This window comes from Echinops telfairi, unplaced genomic scaffold (assembly GCF_000313985.2).
Source record: "Echinops telfairi isolate 266 unplaced genomic scaffold, ASM31398v2 ScPeMD7_7457;HRSCAF=8495, whole genome shotgun sequence".
Lineage (NCBI taxonomy): Eukaryota > Metazoa > Chordata > Mammalia > Afrosoricida > Tenrecidae > Echinops > Echinops telfairi.
This window is the reverse complement of record NW_022111357.1, coordinates 21,058,863-21,077,798: the sequence shown is the minus strand read 5'-3', so window position 1 is coordinate 21,077,798 and position 18,936 is coordinate 21,058,863. Positions and strand designations below refer to the sequence as shown.

Here is an 18,936-nt window from a genome sequence, read left to right as displayed (position 1 = left end):
CCTGGTATAGCTACTCTCATTATTGGTCCTGAGGGATTTATCTGTCCTGGATTCCCTGTGTTTCAAGCTCTTATCTGTACCCGTGTACATCCTCTGGTCTAGCCGGATTTGTGAGGTAGAACTGGGGTCATGATAGTGAGGAGGAAGCATTAAAGAACTAGAGGAAAGTTGTATGTTTCATCCATGCTATACTGCACCCTGACTGGCTCGTCCCTTCCTGTGACCCTTCTGTGGGGATGTCCAGTTGTCCACAAATGGGCTTTGGGTCTCCATTCCACCCTCCCTCATTGTCTTCTGCTCAGGCAAGCTTTTTGGAGTGCTAGAAGGGGACCAGCCCGGGACCAGCCCCAGGAGGGCTGCTGCCTGGTGCCCTTGCAACTTCATCTCAGCCAAGCATTTCCTCCTCCAGGCCTCGGGCAGAGGCTTCCTGGACCTGCCTGCCTTCGAATCCTGCAGGGTCTGCTGGAACCGGTGACGGTTCTTTGTTTATGTCCGTTTAAAGCTCCCCAGGCCTGCTTGGGGGCTGCACACCGCCTTTGCTGGCAGAGGGACTCGAGGTGCGGATGATCCAGAAGCCGAAGAAGAAAAGAGCCAACAACAGGGCCAAGAAGGAACCATCCACTTTTCCTTGTCTCCCAAGGTCTTGCCGGATGTCTGCCCCTTTCCGGCTGACTGCTGGTCTTGGCCCCTCCCGAGATCTGGCTCTTCTCCTCTCCTGACCCTCTCCCTTTGCCTCCTCCCTGTGCCAATGGGCTCTGTGGGAGCAGCCCCAGGCTGGGTTGCTTACCTGGGTTTTTAATCAGGTGACTCAATTTCTTCAGCTTGTCCAGCTCTGGGCCAGGAAGGAGCATGGGAGAAACCAGAGAATGACTTCTTGGGATAATGAGGTTCTTGGAAGTCTTGCCTGGGCTCTATGCTAGGTGAAAGACCCTCCCCTGATGCTCTAAGAGCTTCCCTTCCCTGCTGGGGGTCACTTGGTTACACAGGGGTTGACAATGGCCACTGGCAATGCTGGCCCTGGGTCACCGAGGGAGTGGGGCTGCTGCTGGGCACACGGGGATGGCTTGTTCTTCCTCAGGCCTAGATCCGGTCCCACCTCCTCAGAAGCACCCACATGTCACCCTCGGCACTGTCCCCCCTGGTCCCCACACAGTGCAGTGGGGAGTGCATGACTGCCCTCCTTTGATAGGTGACACCTCCCAGACCTCTCTGGGCCACTGCTCTCTGAGCCCCAGTGCTAACCCCCGGGTATTACCTTCCTCGGTCAGCGTGTGGCTTGCTGAGATGTCTTCATCAGCATCAGCCACCACCACCGAGTAGATGCCCAGATCCTTAAGGCTGGGCTCCTTCAGGATGATCTTGGATCTGGCAGAGGGAGGAGGGTGGAGGCTTGTGTGCTGCAGGCCCAGGAGACTCTGTTGGCCCCAGAGCCCCTGCATCCCACCCTCAGGCCCTGGGCACCATGGGGGCTGGGGGCATTTTGACAGGGCCCTCTGTGGTCATCTGGTTCCATGCTCCTGTTTTACAGATGAGGAAACTGATCCCAGAGAGCCTTGTAGAAGGAAGCCCAGGCCAGACATCAAGTGGTGGTCCCAGCATGTTTTCTCAGATGCTCCGAGGCAGAGGCACGCAGTGCCTTAGAGAAAAGTTATCTCCAAATGAATGCTGCCTTTCAGGCCCATCAGTGCATCCCCCTCGGGTCTCCCTAAGGCTTCAGTCACACCCCTGTGAGAGGCCCCACAGCAGGTCCCCATTATTGGTGAGTCTGCTCCACTGACTCTCTCTGAAGCTGCCAACACACCAACCTTAGGGATCTGCCCACCAGCTGTGCCTTCTCTCCCCTCTCTTACTTGTCAGCCTTATCCTCAATCTTAACTCTCTGGGGGTCTGGAGGGCCCTTGTAGTCCTTGGACCACTGGAACTCGGAGGGCTCAGGGGCTTCAGGGGCTTCAAAGGCCAAATAGATGAAGCCCTCTTCATCCACGCCAACTTCAATGTTCCGGGCATCTAAGGGCAGGAGCCAACGGAAGGAGCAGGCATTCGTAAACAATAAGCCACTTGGACAAAAACCAAAAACAAATTACTCCTCTCCCTGTGACCTCCGGGCTCTGTGTGAGCTGGTTCTTTCTCCGTTCAAATGCCATCTCCTCCAAGAAGCCCACTCTAACCACCCTGGCTAAGATCATCCCCATCCAAACATATCAAGCACTTGAATTTCCTCTGCAACACCTGTCACCACGGCTAATTGTCTTCTCCATGCATTCATTCACCTGCTCCCTCCCCTGCCCACACGCACCAGGGCTGGGACCTCACTTTCCCTCTCCTTGCTGTGTGCCTCTGCCCAGTGGCATCGCCCGGTGGCTGGTGAAGGTACGGACAACTCAGAGTAGAAGGAGAGCATGTTTTGCAGTTCAGAGAGCCAAGTAATTTGGTCATCATACATTAGCTCTGTGACCTGGTCACTTGTTATCTCCGCGTGGACTCTAAAAGGAGGACCATGATCCCTCCCTCCAGGGCTTGCTGGGAAAGCAGAGGCCGTGTGAGGACTCAGTGCTGCCCGGTGGGTAGAGCAGGAGAAGAGCCCAGGTGTGGTGATTGCAGGACAGACAAACAGCCAGGAGGAGTGGTGATGCTCTGTGGAGCACATGGGAGGGACCATCCAACCAACCAGCGAAGATATGCTCATATCTAGGGGTCCCACAAAAATAACTGGTGGAGGGGCCAGTGGAAGGAGGGCCCTCAGTGTGCTTGAAATCCTGACCTGCAGCTCCTCATCCAACTCCCTCTAAGGCAGCAGTTCTCAACCTTCCTCATGCTGCAACCCTTTCATACAGTTCCTCAGGTTGCGGTGACACCCCCCCCCCATAACATTATTTTCGTTGCTACTTCATCACTGTCATTTTGCTACTGTTTTGAATCAGGCGACCGCTGTGAAAGGGGCTTTTGACCCCCAAAGGGGTCTCGACCCACAGGTTGAGAACTGCTGCTCTAAGGTCTACCTGGCTCTCTGTTGGGCAGAGGCACATGATACTCTCCCCCCACCCCCATCCCCCACTCCTAACCCATCCTACCTGGCTTGTCCTCCAGGAGCACAGGGTCAGTAGGCATTGACGGTTGCCCCAAGCCAGCTGAATTCACAGCCTGTACCCGGAACGCATAACTCTTCCCTGGCTGCAAGTCAGACACCTGAGGGTGGGGGTAACCAAGAGTGAACCCTGAGCGCAGCGAGGATGCACCCTTCCTGCCACAGCTGCAGGGATCTCAGGCTGCCTGGAGGGGTAAGAGCGAGCCAGGGGCACGCAATTGTCCTGGGTTCCAGACCCGACTTCTAGTTTCCTAATGACCTCTCCACCTGGGTCATCTCCCAGTGTGACCCCTGCCATTCCTTGTCTCGAAGATCGTTCCTCCCTCCCTTCTTCCTTCCCCTCTTTTCTCGTTCTTCTCTCTCTTCCTTCCATTTCCAAGAGTTGTACAAAACACACAGGTAACACAACATCCTGGGATTCAACATTCTTCGTGTGTACAATTTGGTGACACCAATTTCATTAATGCCATTAACCGATCATACCACTACCTGTCAGCTTGCCATCCGACATTGCTGTGATACTCCAAGGGATGCCACTGATATTTCAGCTACCAGCAGGGCCACCCGTGGTGAGCAGGTTTCAGCAAAGTTGCCACAGGAAGACAGACTCAGAAGCAGGGCATGGTGGTCTACTTGTGAAGCGACCGTGAATAGTGGGGGAACACTGTCTGATACCGTGTCGAGGAGAACCCCTCAGGTTGAAGCCACTTAAGATATGGCAAGAGAGAGACACCTCCACAAAGCGAGTTGACCTATGGATCTGGTCAAGCTTTAGGGCTGCCCTGTGGTGACACGGTCCGGGTCAAAGTCAGTTGAAACTGCTGCGGATGTCCAATAGTGATCAAACAGAGTGTGCGCAGTATGACGCTACCACACTTGGAACTGTGAAATCTAACGGAGCCCCCGAAGATCACTACCCTGGGCATTAGTGCGCTGAGCTGCGCTGGTACGAGCCATTTTGATGGAGCTACTGGATAGTTTCCTGTGCTGGAAATGACACCCGGAAGAAGAACGGGGCCCCATTCAGGATCAAGGACATTCCAGGATCTGTTCAGAAGTAGCACACTGCCAGTAACTGGATGATGTCACATGTCGACAAGAAAGCCCAGTTAATCGGACTGTGATTAATTCCACACCAACCACGGATGACAAAGATGAAACTTTTACCAACGTCTGCCGCCTGGCATTGATCAACCATGCAGTTAAGATGCGTTGATAATTACTGGCAATGGGCATGCAAAAGCTGGAAACAAAGAAGAAAGCCTGGCAGTGGGACAACCTGGACTGAGTGATCAAATCCATGACCTGGGAGACTTTAGGATAGAATGTTGCAGGACGAAGGCGGTTGTTGGAGTAGAACGGGGAAACCGCCTGGTTAAAGTCAGGACCGTGTGTCAGCGCTGTATCCTTTCATCATACTTATTCAATCTGCATGCGGATCAAATCACCCGAGAAACTTCGGAAGATAAATGCAGCATCAGGTTAGGAGGGAGAGTCACAAACACTCTGTGATCTCCAGATAACACGGCCTTGTTGCTGAAACGGAAGGGGACGTGGAGCATTTGTTGAAGACCAGAGACTCCCGCCTCGTCATGGACCCCACCTCTACACAAAGAAAGCACGCATCCTCGCGACGGCACTGAAAAGCAGCAGCATCAGAGACGGGAAAATATTGACATGGTCAAGCAGTTCGTTTACTTCGAGCCGCAATCCGGGGAAGCAGCACTTAAACCAACAAGGGAGTGCCTTGGGCACATCTGCTGCAAAAACATCTTCGGAAAGTGTTAAAAAGCAAAGATGTAACTTTGAAGACTACGGTGTCTGACCAGACCCAACCTGTGGTATTTCCACTAGCTCACGTGAACGCGAAGGCTGGATGGTGACTACGAAAGACTGAAGATGCCTTTGAATCATGATGCTGGCCACGAATGCTCACTATGCCACGGCCTTCGGGGGGGAAAGCAACCCTTGCTTTCACGAAGTGCAGCCAGGATGCTTCTTAGAACTGAGCGCGACTAGACTTCATCCCAGGTACTTTGCACATGTTATCAGGAGGGACCAGTTGCTGCGAAGGACATCACGCTCGGTCACACAGAGAGTCCTTGGAAAAGAAGCCCCTCCAAGAGTAGATGGACGGTACAGCAGGTATAGAAGAGAAGCCACCTATAGCCCAATATTCGGGTAGAGGTACACAATATTCAGGAGTCGGGAGGAGGTTAGACCAAACCCAAGGAGGTACATGTAGGTCCAACACTGAGAAGGGGAATGGGGGGAGGGGGGAGAGAGAAAAGGGGGGAATGAAAGTGAGATGATGACAGGGGGCAGGGCACCAACCCACCCAGGGGGAGAGTATTGGTTTTATCTCTACAGAATTGGGAGTGGGCATGCAGACCCTACCACGGTGCACCAACCATGAGGGCAATGTGGCTGTGTGGAGGAAGGCATGAAAAGAGACGGCTACAGGGCTGGCCCCAAACAGAGCCAATCTGACCCCCTCCCTAGAAATAAAGGTGACAGAGAATAATATTAAACCTACAGGTTGGGGAGAGGGCCAGCGTGCCATGCCCACACAGAAGCAGATCCAGAAAGAGGAAGAGAAAGGGAAGGCTGGTCTGGACACCATGCTGGCACACCAGGCCCAGAAAATGACATCCCTGGGGGAGCGGCTGGGACATAGAGGGGACTGTGGGGCCGACAACAGCTCTTGTCATGTTGTTCCCTTGCTGGAGCAGACTGCAACAGAGGACAATTCTGGGGTCACACGGCGGGGAGGTAGTGCTGTCTGAACCCCCCACATTGGGGCAAACCAAGAAGGGAACATAACTAGCAACTGGAGCAAAGCAAAGCTACAAAGCCCCTGAAGAGCCCCCCGCCCCCCAAATGGACTTCAGGCTGAGAGGGACAACTCCCAGAGATCTCCTAGGACCAGTGAGGAGATAGTCATGAAGGTCAGCCAACAGACCTGGAGTTATTTTTTCTCCTTTTTTTCCTGTGCTTTTCTTCTTTCAATCTTTTGTTTTCTTTTTGTTTGGTCTACGTCATAGTTGGTTGGCCTACTCATGTAAGACAGGCATGAGAAGCAAGCCTGAGGAGAAAGCAGTGGGGCCAGCGGTCCCGGGGGACTTGGGGGAGAGGGTGGCTGGGAAAGGGTGTGGTGAGCAGCCAGCGCCATAGACAGGGGAACAACTAGGGAATTAGAGTCAGCAACAGGGAGGAGATAGAGATCCTGGGGTGTCGGAGCAACAGCAATCTAGCTAAGAGGAAGTTCTAAGAGGAGGAAATAGGGGGAAAGTATTGGTGGGGCAGGAGGAAGGTAAAAGGAAACAGAGGAAAGATCTAGGAAGCAAAGTAATGGATAGCAGTATAAACATAGGTGTGTACAGATGCAAATGCATTAATCCACGAAAATAGAGGTGTTGGCCTATGTACATATATTTATACAACAATACACTTAGGTCGTGGATGGACTTCGGGCCTCTGCTCAACCCCTCCCTCATACAAGAACACTTTGTTCTAACCAATCCGCAGTGTGAGATGTTCACTCTCCCGAGACAATCGCTGAAGACAAAACGAGTGCATAAGCAAATCTGAAGAAGGCGGATGGTGCCTGGTTATAAAAAGATAAAGCATCTGGGGTCTTAAAGGCTTGAAGTTAAACAAAAGGCCATCCAGTACAGAAGCAACAAACCCACATGGAAGAAGCACACTGCTAGTGTGATCATGAGGAGTCATCAGACCGGGAAATAGGCATCAGAAGACACATAACAATCAAACAAAAACATATTTTTGAGAACGAGGTGGGGGGGGCAGAGCAGAGACCCAAAGCCCATCTGTAGACAATGGAACAATCCCAACAATCCCCTAATAGAGAGCCCACAGGGAAGGGATGAGTCAACCAGGGTGCAGTAAAGCATCGATGAAACACACAATACAGTAATTCCTCTGGTTCCTTAAGGCTTCCTCACCCCCCACTATCAAGACCCCAGGGCTGTTTCTCAATTCAGACTAGACCAGAACATGCACACAGGTACAGATAAGAGGTGGGGGCTCACGACACACAGATTCCAGGAACAGGAGCGGGAATAGTGATGCCAGAAGGGTAGGGGGGCGGGGGGGAGAGGAGGGGAGAAAGGGGGAGCTGATCGCAATGATGGACACATAACCATACACCCCTCTCCAGGGGGAAGAGCAACAGAAAACATGGGGGAAGGGAGACAGCAGTCGGTGTAAGATATGAAAATAATAATAATTTGTAATCTATCAAGGGGTTATGAGGGTAGGCGAGGGAGGGGAAAAAAGGAGTTGACTCCAAGGGCTCAATAGAAAGTAAATGTCTAGAAATGAATGAAGGCAACATGTGCAATCGACGTGTGAATTGTAACAAGAGTTGTAAGAGTCCCCAATAAAATGATCTTTAAAGTAAAATTTAAAAAGAGATAGATCGATACAGTGGATGCAACCATGAGCTGAAACAGACCACCGGGTGTGAGGACGTGCGGGCCTGGGCACCGGTGTCTGGTTCTGTTGTGCACAGGCACCGTGAGCCGGAGCTGACTCCGCGACCTAACACATTACATTCATCACATTAACCACATTGCACAACCCTCACCAGCAGTCATTGCCAAATCTTTTCACCATATAAACAGAAACCTACTGTTGGAACTTCACTTATTATCCGCCAATAAGAAGACCTTCTCTCTCCGATCGCCTTGCCTCCATCTATGCCGTCACCCGAGTGACATGTGAGCAGTTATTTCCAGGTAGGGAGGATAGAAAGACAAGGGGCTAGCAGCTATTTGAGAGATTAGTGCCCTATGCTGTGTGTTTTTCTTTAATTAAATACTTTTATTGGGGGCTCTTATAGCAGCTCTTCTCACAATCCATACATTCATCCATTGTGTCGAGCACATTCGTACATATGTTGCCATCATCATTTTCAAAGCGTTTTCTTTTTACTTGAGCCCTTGATATCAGCTCTTCATTTTTCCCCTCCCTCCTCCGCCCTCCCTGTTTTAAGGGGCTACTTGCCACACTTGTCCATCAGTTTGTTGGATGGAGGTGGCTTGCGTGTCGCTGTGATACTGGAAGCTATGCTACTGGTATTTCAAATACCAGCAGGGACACGCAACGGGAACAGAGCTTCCAGACTAAGAATAAACAGTGGAGAAGGACCTGGCTCCCCACTTTGAGGGAAAGCACTGCCGGAAACCTTATGCATAGCTTCGAGACATTGTCAGCACCGAAGGCCTACCAGATGGAAACAGATCGTTGAGATAGTTCGGGAAAATAGGCCCCTCAGGCCCAAAGGCGCTCGAATCTGGATTGAGGAGAACTGAGTTCTCGGGGTGGAGTTGGCCATGAGTCAGGTTAAAGCCTGTGGGGTAGAGCGTTTGGGATCTTCATCTGCTGATGGGGCACCACCGAAGGGAAGGAGAAAGAGCTACAAAAACCCGCTCATGATTGAACTTGGACTGTGCAAAGTCCGAATCTAGGACAATTGTAATTGGAATGCATAAAGGAAATGGAAGGCATAAAGATGGATATTGTAGGCATGAGGGAGCGGAAGTGGACTGGTCAAAATTTATGCAGCAATCACAAAAGCTAGTGATGATGAAATTGAAGAATTCCGCCAGTGACTTCAGGTGGAAATCGAGATGCATTGATAATTACTGGCGATAGGAATGCAAACGTTGGAAACAAAGAGGACGCTAAATAGTTGGAAAATATGGACTTAGTGATAGAAATGAAGCTGGAAGATCTCATGATATAATTTTGTAAGACCACCAACTTCTTCGTTGTAAATCCCTTTTTTAAACAGCACAAATGGCGACTACACACGTGAGCTTCTCCAGATGGAATCCACAGTGACAACATCTGTGGAAAGACACGATGGAGAAGCTCATTATCAACAACTTAGATCAGACCCGGGTGTCTGTGGAACAGACCATCAACGTGCATATGCAAGTTCAGGATAAAGCTGAAGGGAAAAAATCCACACAACCTTGAGTCTATCCCACTTGGGTTTAGGTAACATCTCAAGAACAGATTTGACTCATTGACCACTAATGACAGGAGTCCTGATGAGCTGGGGGAGGACCATCATTCATGAAGAAGAGCTCACTAAAAAGATCGGGAAGAAAGAAAAGGTCAATGTGGATGTCAGAAGGGACGCTGAAACTTGCTCTCAATCCTAAGAGTAACGAAAGCAAATGGAAGAATGGGTGACGTCAGGAGCTGAATAGAAAATTTCAAAAGACAAAGTAAAATATTATAATGAAGTGTGCAAGGACCTAGAGCTAGAAAATCAAAAGGGAGTGACACACTTGGCATAGCTGGAACTGAAATCACTCAAGAGAAAAGTCAAGCCTTGGGTTGCAATCTTGGAAGATTCTGTGGCAAAATATCGCATGATGCAGGGAACATAAAGTGAAGATGGAAAGAATACACAGAGTCACCGTATCAAAAAGAACGAGTGGACAGTCCACCATTTCAGGAGGTAGCATATCAGCAAGAACCTATGATGCTGACGGAGGAAGATGAAGCTGACCTCAATGCATTAGCCAAACACAAGGCTCTGGGAGTTGATGGGATATCAATAGAAAATTCTCAACAAGCGGATGAGGCACTGGAAGCACTCACTTGCCTATGCCAGGAACTTTGGAAGTGAACTACTTGGCTGGCTGACTGGAAGAGATCCATATATGTGCCCACTCCAAAGAGAGGGGCCTCAACAGAATACTTAAGTATAAAATCATATCATTGATATTGCACTCAAATAAATTTTTGCTGACGATCATCCAACAATCGTTGCCGTAGTATATTGACAGGGAACTGCCATTTATTCAGACTGGATTCAGAAGAGAATGTGGAACAAGGGACATCATTGCTGACGTCAGATGAATCTTGGCTCAAAGCAGAGAATACCAGACAGATGTTTACATGCGTTTTATTGGCTATGCCAAGGCATTCAACTGTATGGATTATAATGAACTATGAATAACCTTGAGAAGAATGAGAATTCCAGAACACTTCATTGTGCTCATGGGGAACCCGTGTATGGATCAAGAGGCAGTTGCGCTAACAGAACAAGGAAATACTGCGTGGTTTAAAATCGGGAAAGGTGTGAATCAGGGTTGCATCCTCTCTCCATACTTGGTCAATCTATATGATATACAAATCAGCGGAGAAGCTGGTTAATATGAAGAATGTGGCATCAGGACTGGGAGCAGGCTTATTAACAACCTGCTTAATTCAGATGACACACCTTGCTTGCTGAACGTGAGGAGGGCTTGAAGTGTTTGCTGGATTGCAGCAGCCTTCAGTATGGATTACAACTCAATGTAAAGAAGACAAAACTCCTGCAACTGCGTTGATAGGTGACATCAGGATAAATGGAGGAAAGCTGAAGTTGTCGAGGATTTTTATCTTGCTTGCAACTATAATCAATGCTCATGGAAGCAGCAGTCGAGAGATCAAAAGGCGAGTTGCATTAGGGAAGTGTGCTGCACAAGACGTTTTTAGAGTATTGAAAAGCAAGGATGTTACGTTGAGGACTCAGCTGTGCCTGACCCAAACCACGGTATTTTCCATCAACTCCTATGCGTGTGAAAGTTGGACGTTGAATCAGAAAGACTGCAGAGGAATCCGTGCGTTTGGATGGTGGTGCTGGAGAAGAATATTGCAAGTCCCATGGACTGCTGAAAGGACGAACTGATCTGTGTTGGAAGAAGTCAGGCCAGAGTGCGCCTTAGAGGCAAGGGTGGCAAGACTCAGTCTTACATGTTCTGGACATACTGTCAGGAGAGAGCAGTCCATGGAGGAGGACATCCTGCTTGGTGAAGTGGAGGGGTAGCGGAAAAAGAGGAAGGCCAAATGAGATGGATTGATACTGGGGCTGCAGCAGTGGGCTCAGGCATAGGAACAATTCTCAGGACCAATGGTGAAGGACCACGCAGTATTTTCTTCTCTTGTGCACGGGGTCGCTATGGGTCATAACCAACCCGATGGTCCCCTAACAACAAGAATAAGAGAGGAGCCTGGGAACCACGTGTGGAGCCCTCCTCCTTTAACCACCACATTCTGCTCATCCTATTTCCTTAATGCTTCTGAGACATGGCATCTTTCACCCACGTCCCATCATGCCCTGGATGGAGACTTTGACCTTGTCTCACCCTGCATTACTCCAACAGTTTCCGAAAGGGCATCTCCTCCGTCTCTAGACCCTTCCTCCGCAGTCTCTCTTGCCCTCTGCCAAGCGCTCCCAGATGCCAATCTCATTATGCCTAAACCTTTCATGGCCCTTCCTTGGTACCTAAAGGCTTTCCAGTCTGGGCTTAGCCTCTGCCGTCATTCTCCTTTAATGTCTCCTTTAAGGTCTCTAAGTCCATCATGCCATCTCACATCTTTCTCTTTGCCCTTATTGAGCTCTCTGTTGGCTATGCCCTCCACTCTTCATTTGGCTAACTCCAATTCACCCTTCACCACTCATCTTGGGCAAACAGGAAGGCTTCCGGGAGCTTCTCTGACTTTCCTCCTCTGAATTCGCAGTATTCCTTGAGTTCTCTTCAGGGGTAGCATTTATCACATAGTGTTGTCATTGCCTTTACCCATCTCTCTCTTTCACCAGGTCATGAATTTCTGAGGCCAACAATCATGACTTAATTAGCTTTTTATGTCTAGGACCTGGCTCCAGACCTGGCACCTAGTAGGTGTCAAGAAGCATTTTATGACTGAATGAATGAGTGAATGACAGCCAACTCACTAGCCATGTGCAGAGACTGGTGCCAAGACCCTGACATCTGCACTGCCCTGTCCTGGGCCAACCCTGAGCCTGTGTGGGGAGGTGGAGGGACCATCTACGGGCCGTGGCTCTCTTAGGCAGCTGTCCAGCACTGGCTGACTCTATTGTGGGGCTTCAAGCCCTGTGGAACCAGAAGATGGAGAATCTCAGTGTCCTTTGCTGGCGAAGGCGGCTCCTCCCTATTCTGTCTTTTATTTTATTCCAAATGAAAACACGCCAAATTGTGTACAAGAAATACATGGTTTGGGGGAACGATTTAAAGCATAGAATCAGATTGAAATGGAAGGATTAACATCCCCCTGTGTGGGAAACTGAGAACCAGTAAGAGAGTGTATTTGGACAAATTCTCTATGTTCATACGTTAAGGAGTCTGGGAGGCCACGCCTCCTGTGGAGGGAGACCTTCTGGGTTGGAGATAGATCCCACTCACATTCTCCTAAGTAAAAGTTATTCCTACGACGTTCCCCGAAATACTGCCAATTTTAAGGTGCTACTCGCAAACACATGGTTGCTTACTATCTGCTTGAAGGGTATCTGCCAGTCAGACCATCTAATCCTAAGTACCGCCCACTCTTCTGATAAGGATCATTGATTGTTCTCCTGGAGAAGAGCTCAAGGACACTCAAGGTCGAGCCAGCTCAGAGAAGAACGAAGTTGAGCCGCCATCTTAACTCCAGAACCCGCCCATCTTGTTACATATGTACCTTCCGGTTACATGTACGCCTCGAGCAACTCCCTTTCTTATTGCGCATCTACCCCTAGGCTGCCTCCATCCTGGGACTTGTATGTCTCCCATACAACCCCTTCCTGTTATGCATGTGCTTAACAGGGCCTGCATGCCTGAGATTATATAAGCTTGTTAAATAATACATTACTGCCTTATCCTGGTTCTGGTTGCCATGGAAGAGGGGAGCAGGTACATGTCTCACCTCAAAGTTAGAAACTGTGCTGTCCCTTTAACTTGCTCTTCAATCATACAAGCACCCCTTGGACCCATTCGGTTGTGGGGACTGGACCCCTACACTCCTGCAGTCCCATCCCCAGAGAGGATCAGAAAGAGCAAGCTGCACTTTGTAAGCACACAAAGCATGCAGAAAAGTGATACGTTTATACTGTCTGTTAGTACACACAGTCCCCGGAGAGTCTGACTTATGTGCAACCCATAGTTACCAACCCACCAGCCCTGTAAAGCCCTTTATACAAACCATTGAAGGACCACAATGGTTTATAATAACCAACCAGTGCTAATTTGTGATGCGTGTCAAAACATTATTATCACTGTAGTATTGCGTTCAAGACATTTTAGTGTGCTGGAAGTGGGTCTTTAATTTTTATGCATAGAAAAGTACATCATACACTATGCACTGACTAACTGCCATTAGACAGAAACCAAAGCCAACTGTCCTGACGGACGAACACATTGACTTAAAGAAAAACTTAGGACGAGGCACTGTTTGTAGTCTGGGGGGTGCCTGTGAAATCCTTGCAGACCTGTGGGGAGTTGGGGGGGTGGGTGAAGATCTGCAGAAGGTCAGAGCTCCAAGCTGACTGAGGGCCCTTCCTCCCCCCGCCCCCTGTTGATTTACATGGGATCCCGCTGTGGCATGGCTTGGGATATGCATGGGTGGCCTCTCCCCGTCTTTCGGCACTGGAGTTCTGGGTTTCTGCCTTGGTCTTCTTTTCTCTGGGCTAACTCGGGGCATGCTCAGGTGAGGTCTGCAGAACTGTGTCCTCCCTGCCTGCTGGCGACAGGCACCCCAAGGAACTTCCTAACCAGCCTCCTAGAGCTGCCCTTGCAGACGTGACTGGCACAGAGGAGGCCCACTGGCTTCAGAGATGGATGCTGAGGTGGTAGGAGCGGCCTCTGCGCAAAAGTTAGAACCGCTCCGTGGTTTACGTTGGTCATTCGTGTCTACTAAGGGTGCTCTGGTGGACGGCCTTGTTTGTGGATCAATCTTTGTGAGTTGCCTTTGTTCCACCTGATGAAGATGGTTTTCGCTCCCCTTTCCCCGTGTGTGTGTGTGTGTGTGTGTGTGTGTGTGTGTGTGTGTGTGTTAAATCACCACTGCCACAGATGAATAAAACCAAGGATTCTGTTAGGGTTCTTATTTATCCAAAGGGCTTACAGCTTGCTTCATAGTTAAACAAGCAAAAAAAACCAGTCTATGTATGTACACAATGCACGCAAACTGTTAACAAACAGACGAGGCTACGAAAGAAAGGGTAGAGGTTCAAGTCAACCCACAGGTGCCTCCGAAGAAAGGCCTGGTGATCGACCTACTTCCAAAACTCAGCCACTGGAAGCCCCATGGAGCACGCTTCTACTTCTACTCCGACACACATGGGGGCGCATGAGTCAGGCCCAAATGGATGGCAACTGGAAGAGGGGCCTCATGAAGTTCATGGAAAAACTCCATTCTCCTTTCAGTCCATTTTCCCCATGAACTTTTTTGAGACGGCCTAGTAGCAAGAGTATATATGCAGAAGGAAGACAGCGCTTCCTACTCTGAAAGAGTTCCAGTCCCGGAGACCCAAAAAGGCAGTTCTACCCTGTCCTACAGGGGCACAATGAGTTGGCATCAGTTCGATGGCAGAGTTTGGTTTTGTTTAGTAGATTTATGCATATACATATATGAACATCCAACACACATGTACGGATGATATGTTATTCTAACGTAAACATCCTGCTCTTTCTTTCTTCGCCGCAAACAATGGCTATAGTTCCATGCCCATGCACACATACGGATTTACCTCATTCTGTACATTGTCGACCATTGCTAGTCCTTATTAACTCCCTCCTTGAGCTACCTTATTCTTTGTACTACATGTTAGCGTCTGATAATCAAATGAATTTCTAGGGAGGAGTCAGACCAGCATGGGACACATAAGACCATCCCCCGTCAGAGCCAGGAGGCTTGGGCCCCACTGGCTACCAGCTTGCTGTGTGACTGGGGTAAATAATTTAGCCTCTCTGGGCCTCTGCTGCCATTAGTCAAGGCAGTGACCTCTGAGGGTCATTCTATTCTGATGTCTGTGGTTCTGCTATGCCCACTGGCAGGGAATATTTTGGACCAGTCAGGGGACAAAGGAGCAGGGACTCACCCTTAGGTGGGTGCCAGAGATGGGGTCTGGGGTGACTGGCTTCCACTGCTCAGAGCCTTCTTCCTGGTAGCTGATGCAGAAGCCTGTGACCGGTCCAGCACCCGTGTACAGTGGGGGCTCCCACTGCAACATTAGGGAGGAGGCCTGCACCTCGGATGCCCGCACGCCGTAGGGGGGCCCTGTGGGAGGTGGAGCAGAGAGGGAGTCAGGCAGGCAGGCAACTGGGCACTGAGCTGGATGGTCAGTCGATGAGACTGTCAATCTGTCAGTCACAGCCAGGCCTCGGGCACCTGCTCTGGGCATAGTGGGGACCTGGCTGGTCTTGGCTTCATGACAAAGCTTGGCTCTGGCCCTAGGGCAGGGTTAACTCTCCAAATGCACTCAGTATCACCTTCTTCCAGAACGTTTCTGATCCTCCCCAGCCCCATCCCAGGCAGCTATTCTCCTGATGTCCTTGTCATTTCTGTATTTAATGTGGGGGGTGAGGTGTGATCTCTGGAGTCAGAAGGTCAAGGGTCAGGCCCCAGCTGCACCAGCAAATGATTTATCTCTGTATGCTTGCCTCCTTGTCTGAAAAATGGGTAGAATAATAGTTCTTATAATATAATGCTATTGTGAACCTGAATGAGATCATTTAGGGACTGTCTGAAATACTGGGGTCTTTTGTTGTAACGGTTACATATTTGGTTGCTCACTGAAAGGTTAGTGGTTCGATCCCACTAGCTGCTCCAAGGGAGAATGATGTGGCAGTCTACTTCCATGATGATCGACAGCCTTGGTCACTCTTTGGGACAGTGCTCCTCTGTCCTCTAGGGAAGCTATGGCTTCGCTCCATGGCGATAGGCCCTTTGTCCGTTTGGTCTGACACGTGGTCAGTACCCCTCTAAGAGCATGGAGCAAGTGTTATGCTGATGGGTGCTGCTCGAGCTCCCCACACTGTAATGAGCCGCCGTTGAGGAAAAGGTTTTGTCCAGAAAATGGGAGGGAGCAGAGCAGCTTGGTGTGCTGGAGGCAGGTGCATGCAGCAGGTGGTGGGTTCTGTGGTGAGGGCTCACCTGGGTGCAGGTGAGGGTCCCATTGTGAGTAAGCGAATGGGGTTAGAGGGGTGGCATGAAGAAGACCGACCATGCCTGTTTGCCTAGAACTGGGGGGGATTTCTGGGAGGTGGGGCTTTCAGTAATAAGTTGGGAAAGTCCTGGGGTCAACTGGGAGGTGGTCACCTTAGACTTTGGAGTTCAAGGTCTCTCCGTGGCCAGAACCACAGCTCAGAGGGTGTGTCATGGGGGGGCTAGTTTGTGTGGAGAGTTAGTTGGGGGCCAAGGTCGGGGCCCTCTGAAGCAGGGTGACGCCTCAGTCCGTGCCCGGTTGTGGTCCATTGACGGGGGCCCGGGGCCTGGGACAGGGAACGGCCGAGCCGGCTTCAGTACATGGAGGGCTTTGCATCGTGCAAGCCCTTGGCTAGACTTGCTAGGCGGGAGCAAGGGCAGGCGCTGGACACCAGGGCCTCTAGGCCTCTCACCTGGTTGGGGCATCGTCCACTCTTTGCACTCAAACAGGCTGCTGGGGGCTGACAGCTCGCCGACCCCTGCCCAGTTGACTGCGCGGGCCCGGAACGCATAGAAGTGGCCCTCTTGGAGGTGGCTGATCTGGAAGGGCAGAAGCACACCCTTGGAGGTGACAGCTGGGTAGGGGAGGGGAGGAGGTGCGGGCCAGAGTGCAGGGCAGGAAGGTGGGGTCTGTGTGCCTGTGCTTGAAAATGAGCCCCCTCCTCCAGCCTCGGGGCCTCCCAGGGTTTCCCCCTGCAGCAGCCCTGAAGTCAGGGTGATGGCCCACTCCACCTCACCTTGCAGACCCGGGCTGGCACGGGCTGCTGGTTGACGGGATGCCAATCCAGCTCGTCCGAGTCGTGCTGGTCCAGGTAGTAGCCCAGGATCTTGCCACCTCCGCCACGCTTGGGGGCTTTCCACCCAATGACCATGTCGTTCCGCCCGCAGTTCAGCAGGGTGAAATCGTAGGGGGCAGAGGGGGGAGCTATGGGGAGGTCAAGAAGTGAGGGTGGCTGCTCCCTCCGGGAGGCTGCAGATTGCTTGGGGGCGGGGGGGCTCCTTGCTCAGCCAGTGGGGTCTGCTGTTAACCCTGACTGCCCCCGGGGGACACCCGGGCTCTTCACCCCAGAGCTGGCCAGGCATCGTCCATAGCCTCGGGTCACTGCTGCCCTCCCCAGTGGAAAGGGAAGTCAGCCCTCATGCTCCTCTTGGATGTTGGCCCCGGGGGCCTCTGGGAGGAGCTCCCAGGGTGTGGCCTCTGCCACAGGGAAGGCCCAGAGGCTTGCCCTTGGACTTACCCAGAGCCTGCTTGACCCTGGTGGGCTCGGTGGCTGCTGACTTCTCACCTACCCCGGCCTCGCTGACTGAACTGACACAAAACTCGTAGTCCTTCCCCGTGACCAGGCCGGGAACCGTGAACCTGGGACGGATGGAGGCAGTCCTTAAGGGTTGCCCCACACCCACAGGGACATTCTGGCACGCTCCAGAGCAACCTGTGGGACGGACATGTGGCCACCAGCGTGCTTGGAGACGGGGAGGGTTCTGGGCTGGTTTTCAGTCTAAAAGAATTGAAAACCTTTCTTACAAGTGCCTGAAATGTCAACCTGGGGGAGTCCCTCCTGAAGGTTTTCAAGGAGGAACGGAAGTGTGCTCGGTCATTGACCAGAAGGTTGGTGGCTTGGATGGAGCCTGCAGTGCCACGGAAGGACTTACAGCCAAGAACACACCATATGGAGCCGCTCGGCAACACCCGGGGCCGCCCAGTGGGGACTGACCGGATGACAATTGTGTGTGTGTGTGTGTCTGCCCAATTTTGGCGCTCACCATGACAATGCCAACAGGCTGGGTAAGGTGGCCACTGACTGGCTTGGTGCCTTGCGAGACACCTTCAGGGCTTTGAGCTCTGACCTTGAAAAGAGAACCCTAACCGAACACCCAACCTGTGGCTGCCGAGGGGATTCCTTGTGGAAGCAGATCACCAGGCCTTTCTTCTGAGGCACCTCTGGGTGGGTTCAACTTGTTGAGCACTTAACTGTGTGCGTCACCCAGGGGCTCCACAGGGTTGCCATGGGGAGTGAATGACTTCACCTATGAAAAGAGCTGAGTGCATACGGAGAGAGCCAAGGAGGTCGTGGTTTAGGAGGGGGTGGGCCCCACTTACTGGTGGTCCTGGATGGGCTTGTTGTTGACCGTTTGCCACTCAGAAGACCCCACCTTCCTGGAGTAGACGTAGTAGCCCAGGAGCTCTGGGCCACCTTCCACGGGATCCCAGGTCAGGGAGATGGAGGTCTTCGTGTCTCGGAAAGCTTGAACTCGAGTGGGAGGAGGCAGAGTAACTGGAACACACAGAGGTAGGCTGAGTGAGGATGCTGAGCTAAGCGTGACAGGCTCCGGGAGGGGAAGCAGGGGAGAGAGGCCGGGGCGACCCAAGCCGGAAGTTGGCTGCCAGACATGCCCTGGGGCAGAGATGTGCCCCAGACTCTGGTGCCTCCACGCTTCACCCCCTTTTATTTCTACGCAGGAAAACTCTGCTTCCTCACTCAGAGCTCAGTCTCTGTATTCATCCCTACCAGAGGTTCTCTCAGCAGAAGCCACCAAATCTGACAGCCTTCCTAAATCCTTATCTTCAATTTCTAATACAACCAAACTGAACAAAAGCTTACAACTCGCTGTCATTGAGCTGACTCCGAGTAGAACTGCCCCTTTGGGTTTCGGAGGCTGTAAATCTTGATGGGAGCAGACAGCCTCACAGTGTTTGGTGAGTTCAAACTGCTGACCTTGGGGCTAGCAGCCCAACAACATAACTCTTTCCTTCAATCTCTAGAAAATGTTATTTCCGTTTCTCATGGCTCCCTGAGACTAAGCTCCTTGATATAGGAACTGCTGTGATTTGTTAAATGGAC

The 18,936-nt window shown here is 51.2% G+C and overlaps 1 protein-coding gene across 1 annotated transcript in view; it reads right to left on the bottom strand.

Annotated features, from left to right (window-relative positions):
- MYOM3 (myomesin 3) overlaps nt 1-18,936 on the bottom strand; it is a 58,666-nt gene that overhangs the window by 16,992 nt on the left and 22,738 nt on the right. The window contains exons 15-23 of the mRNA XM_045298934.1: nt 18,195-18,369; nt 17,332-17,453; nt 16,831-17,018; nt 16,507-16,633; nt 14,988-15,166; nt 3,072-3,186; nt 1,851-2,007; nt 1,256-1,365; nt 788-832 (exon numbers count right to left, since the gene is read on the bottom strand). Of these exons, the coding sequence (XP_045154869.1) occupies nt 788-832; nt 1,256-1,365; nt 1,851-2,007; nt 3,072-3,186; nt 14,988-15,166; nt 16,507-16,633; nt 16,831-17,018; nt 17,332-17,453; nt 18,195-18,369 (1,218 nt within the window). The remainder of the gene's footprint in view (nt 1-787; nt 833-1,255; nt 1,366-1,850; nt 2,008-3,071; nt 3,187-14,987; nt 15,167-16,506; nt 16,634-16,830; nt 17,019-17,331; nt 17,454-18,194; nt 18,370-18,936) is intronic.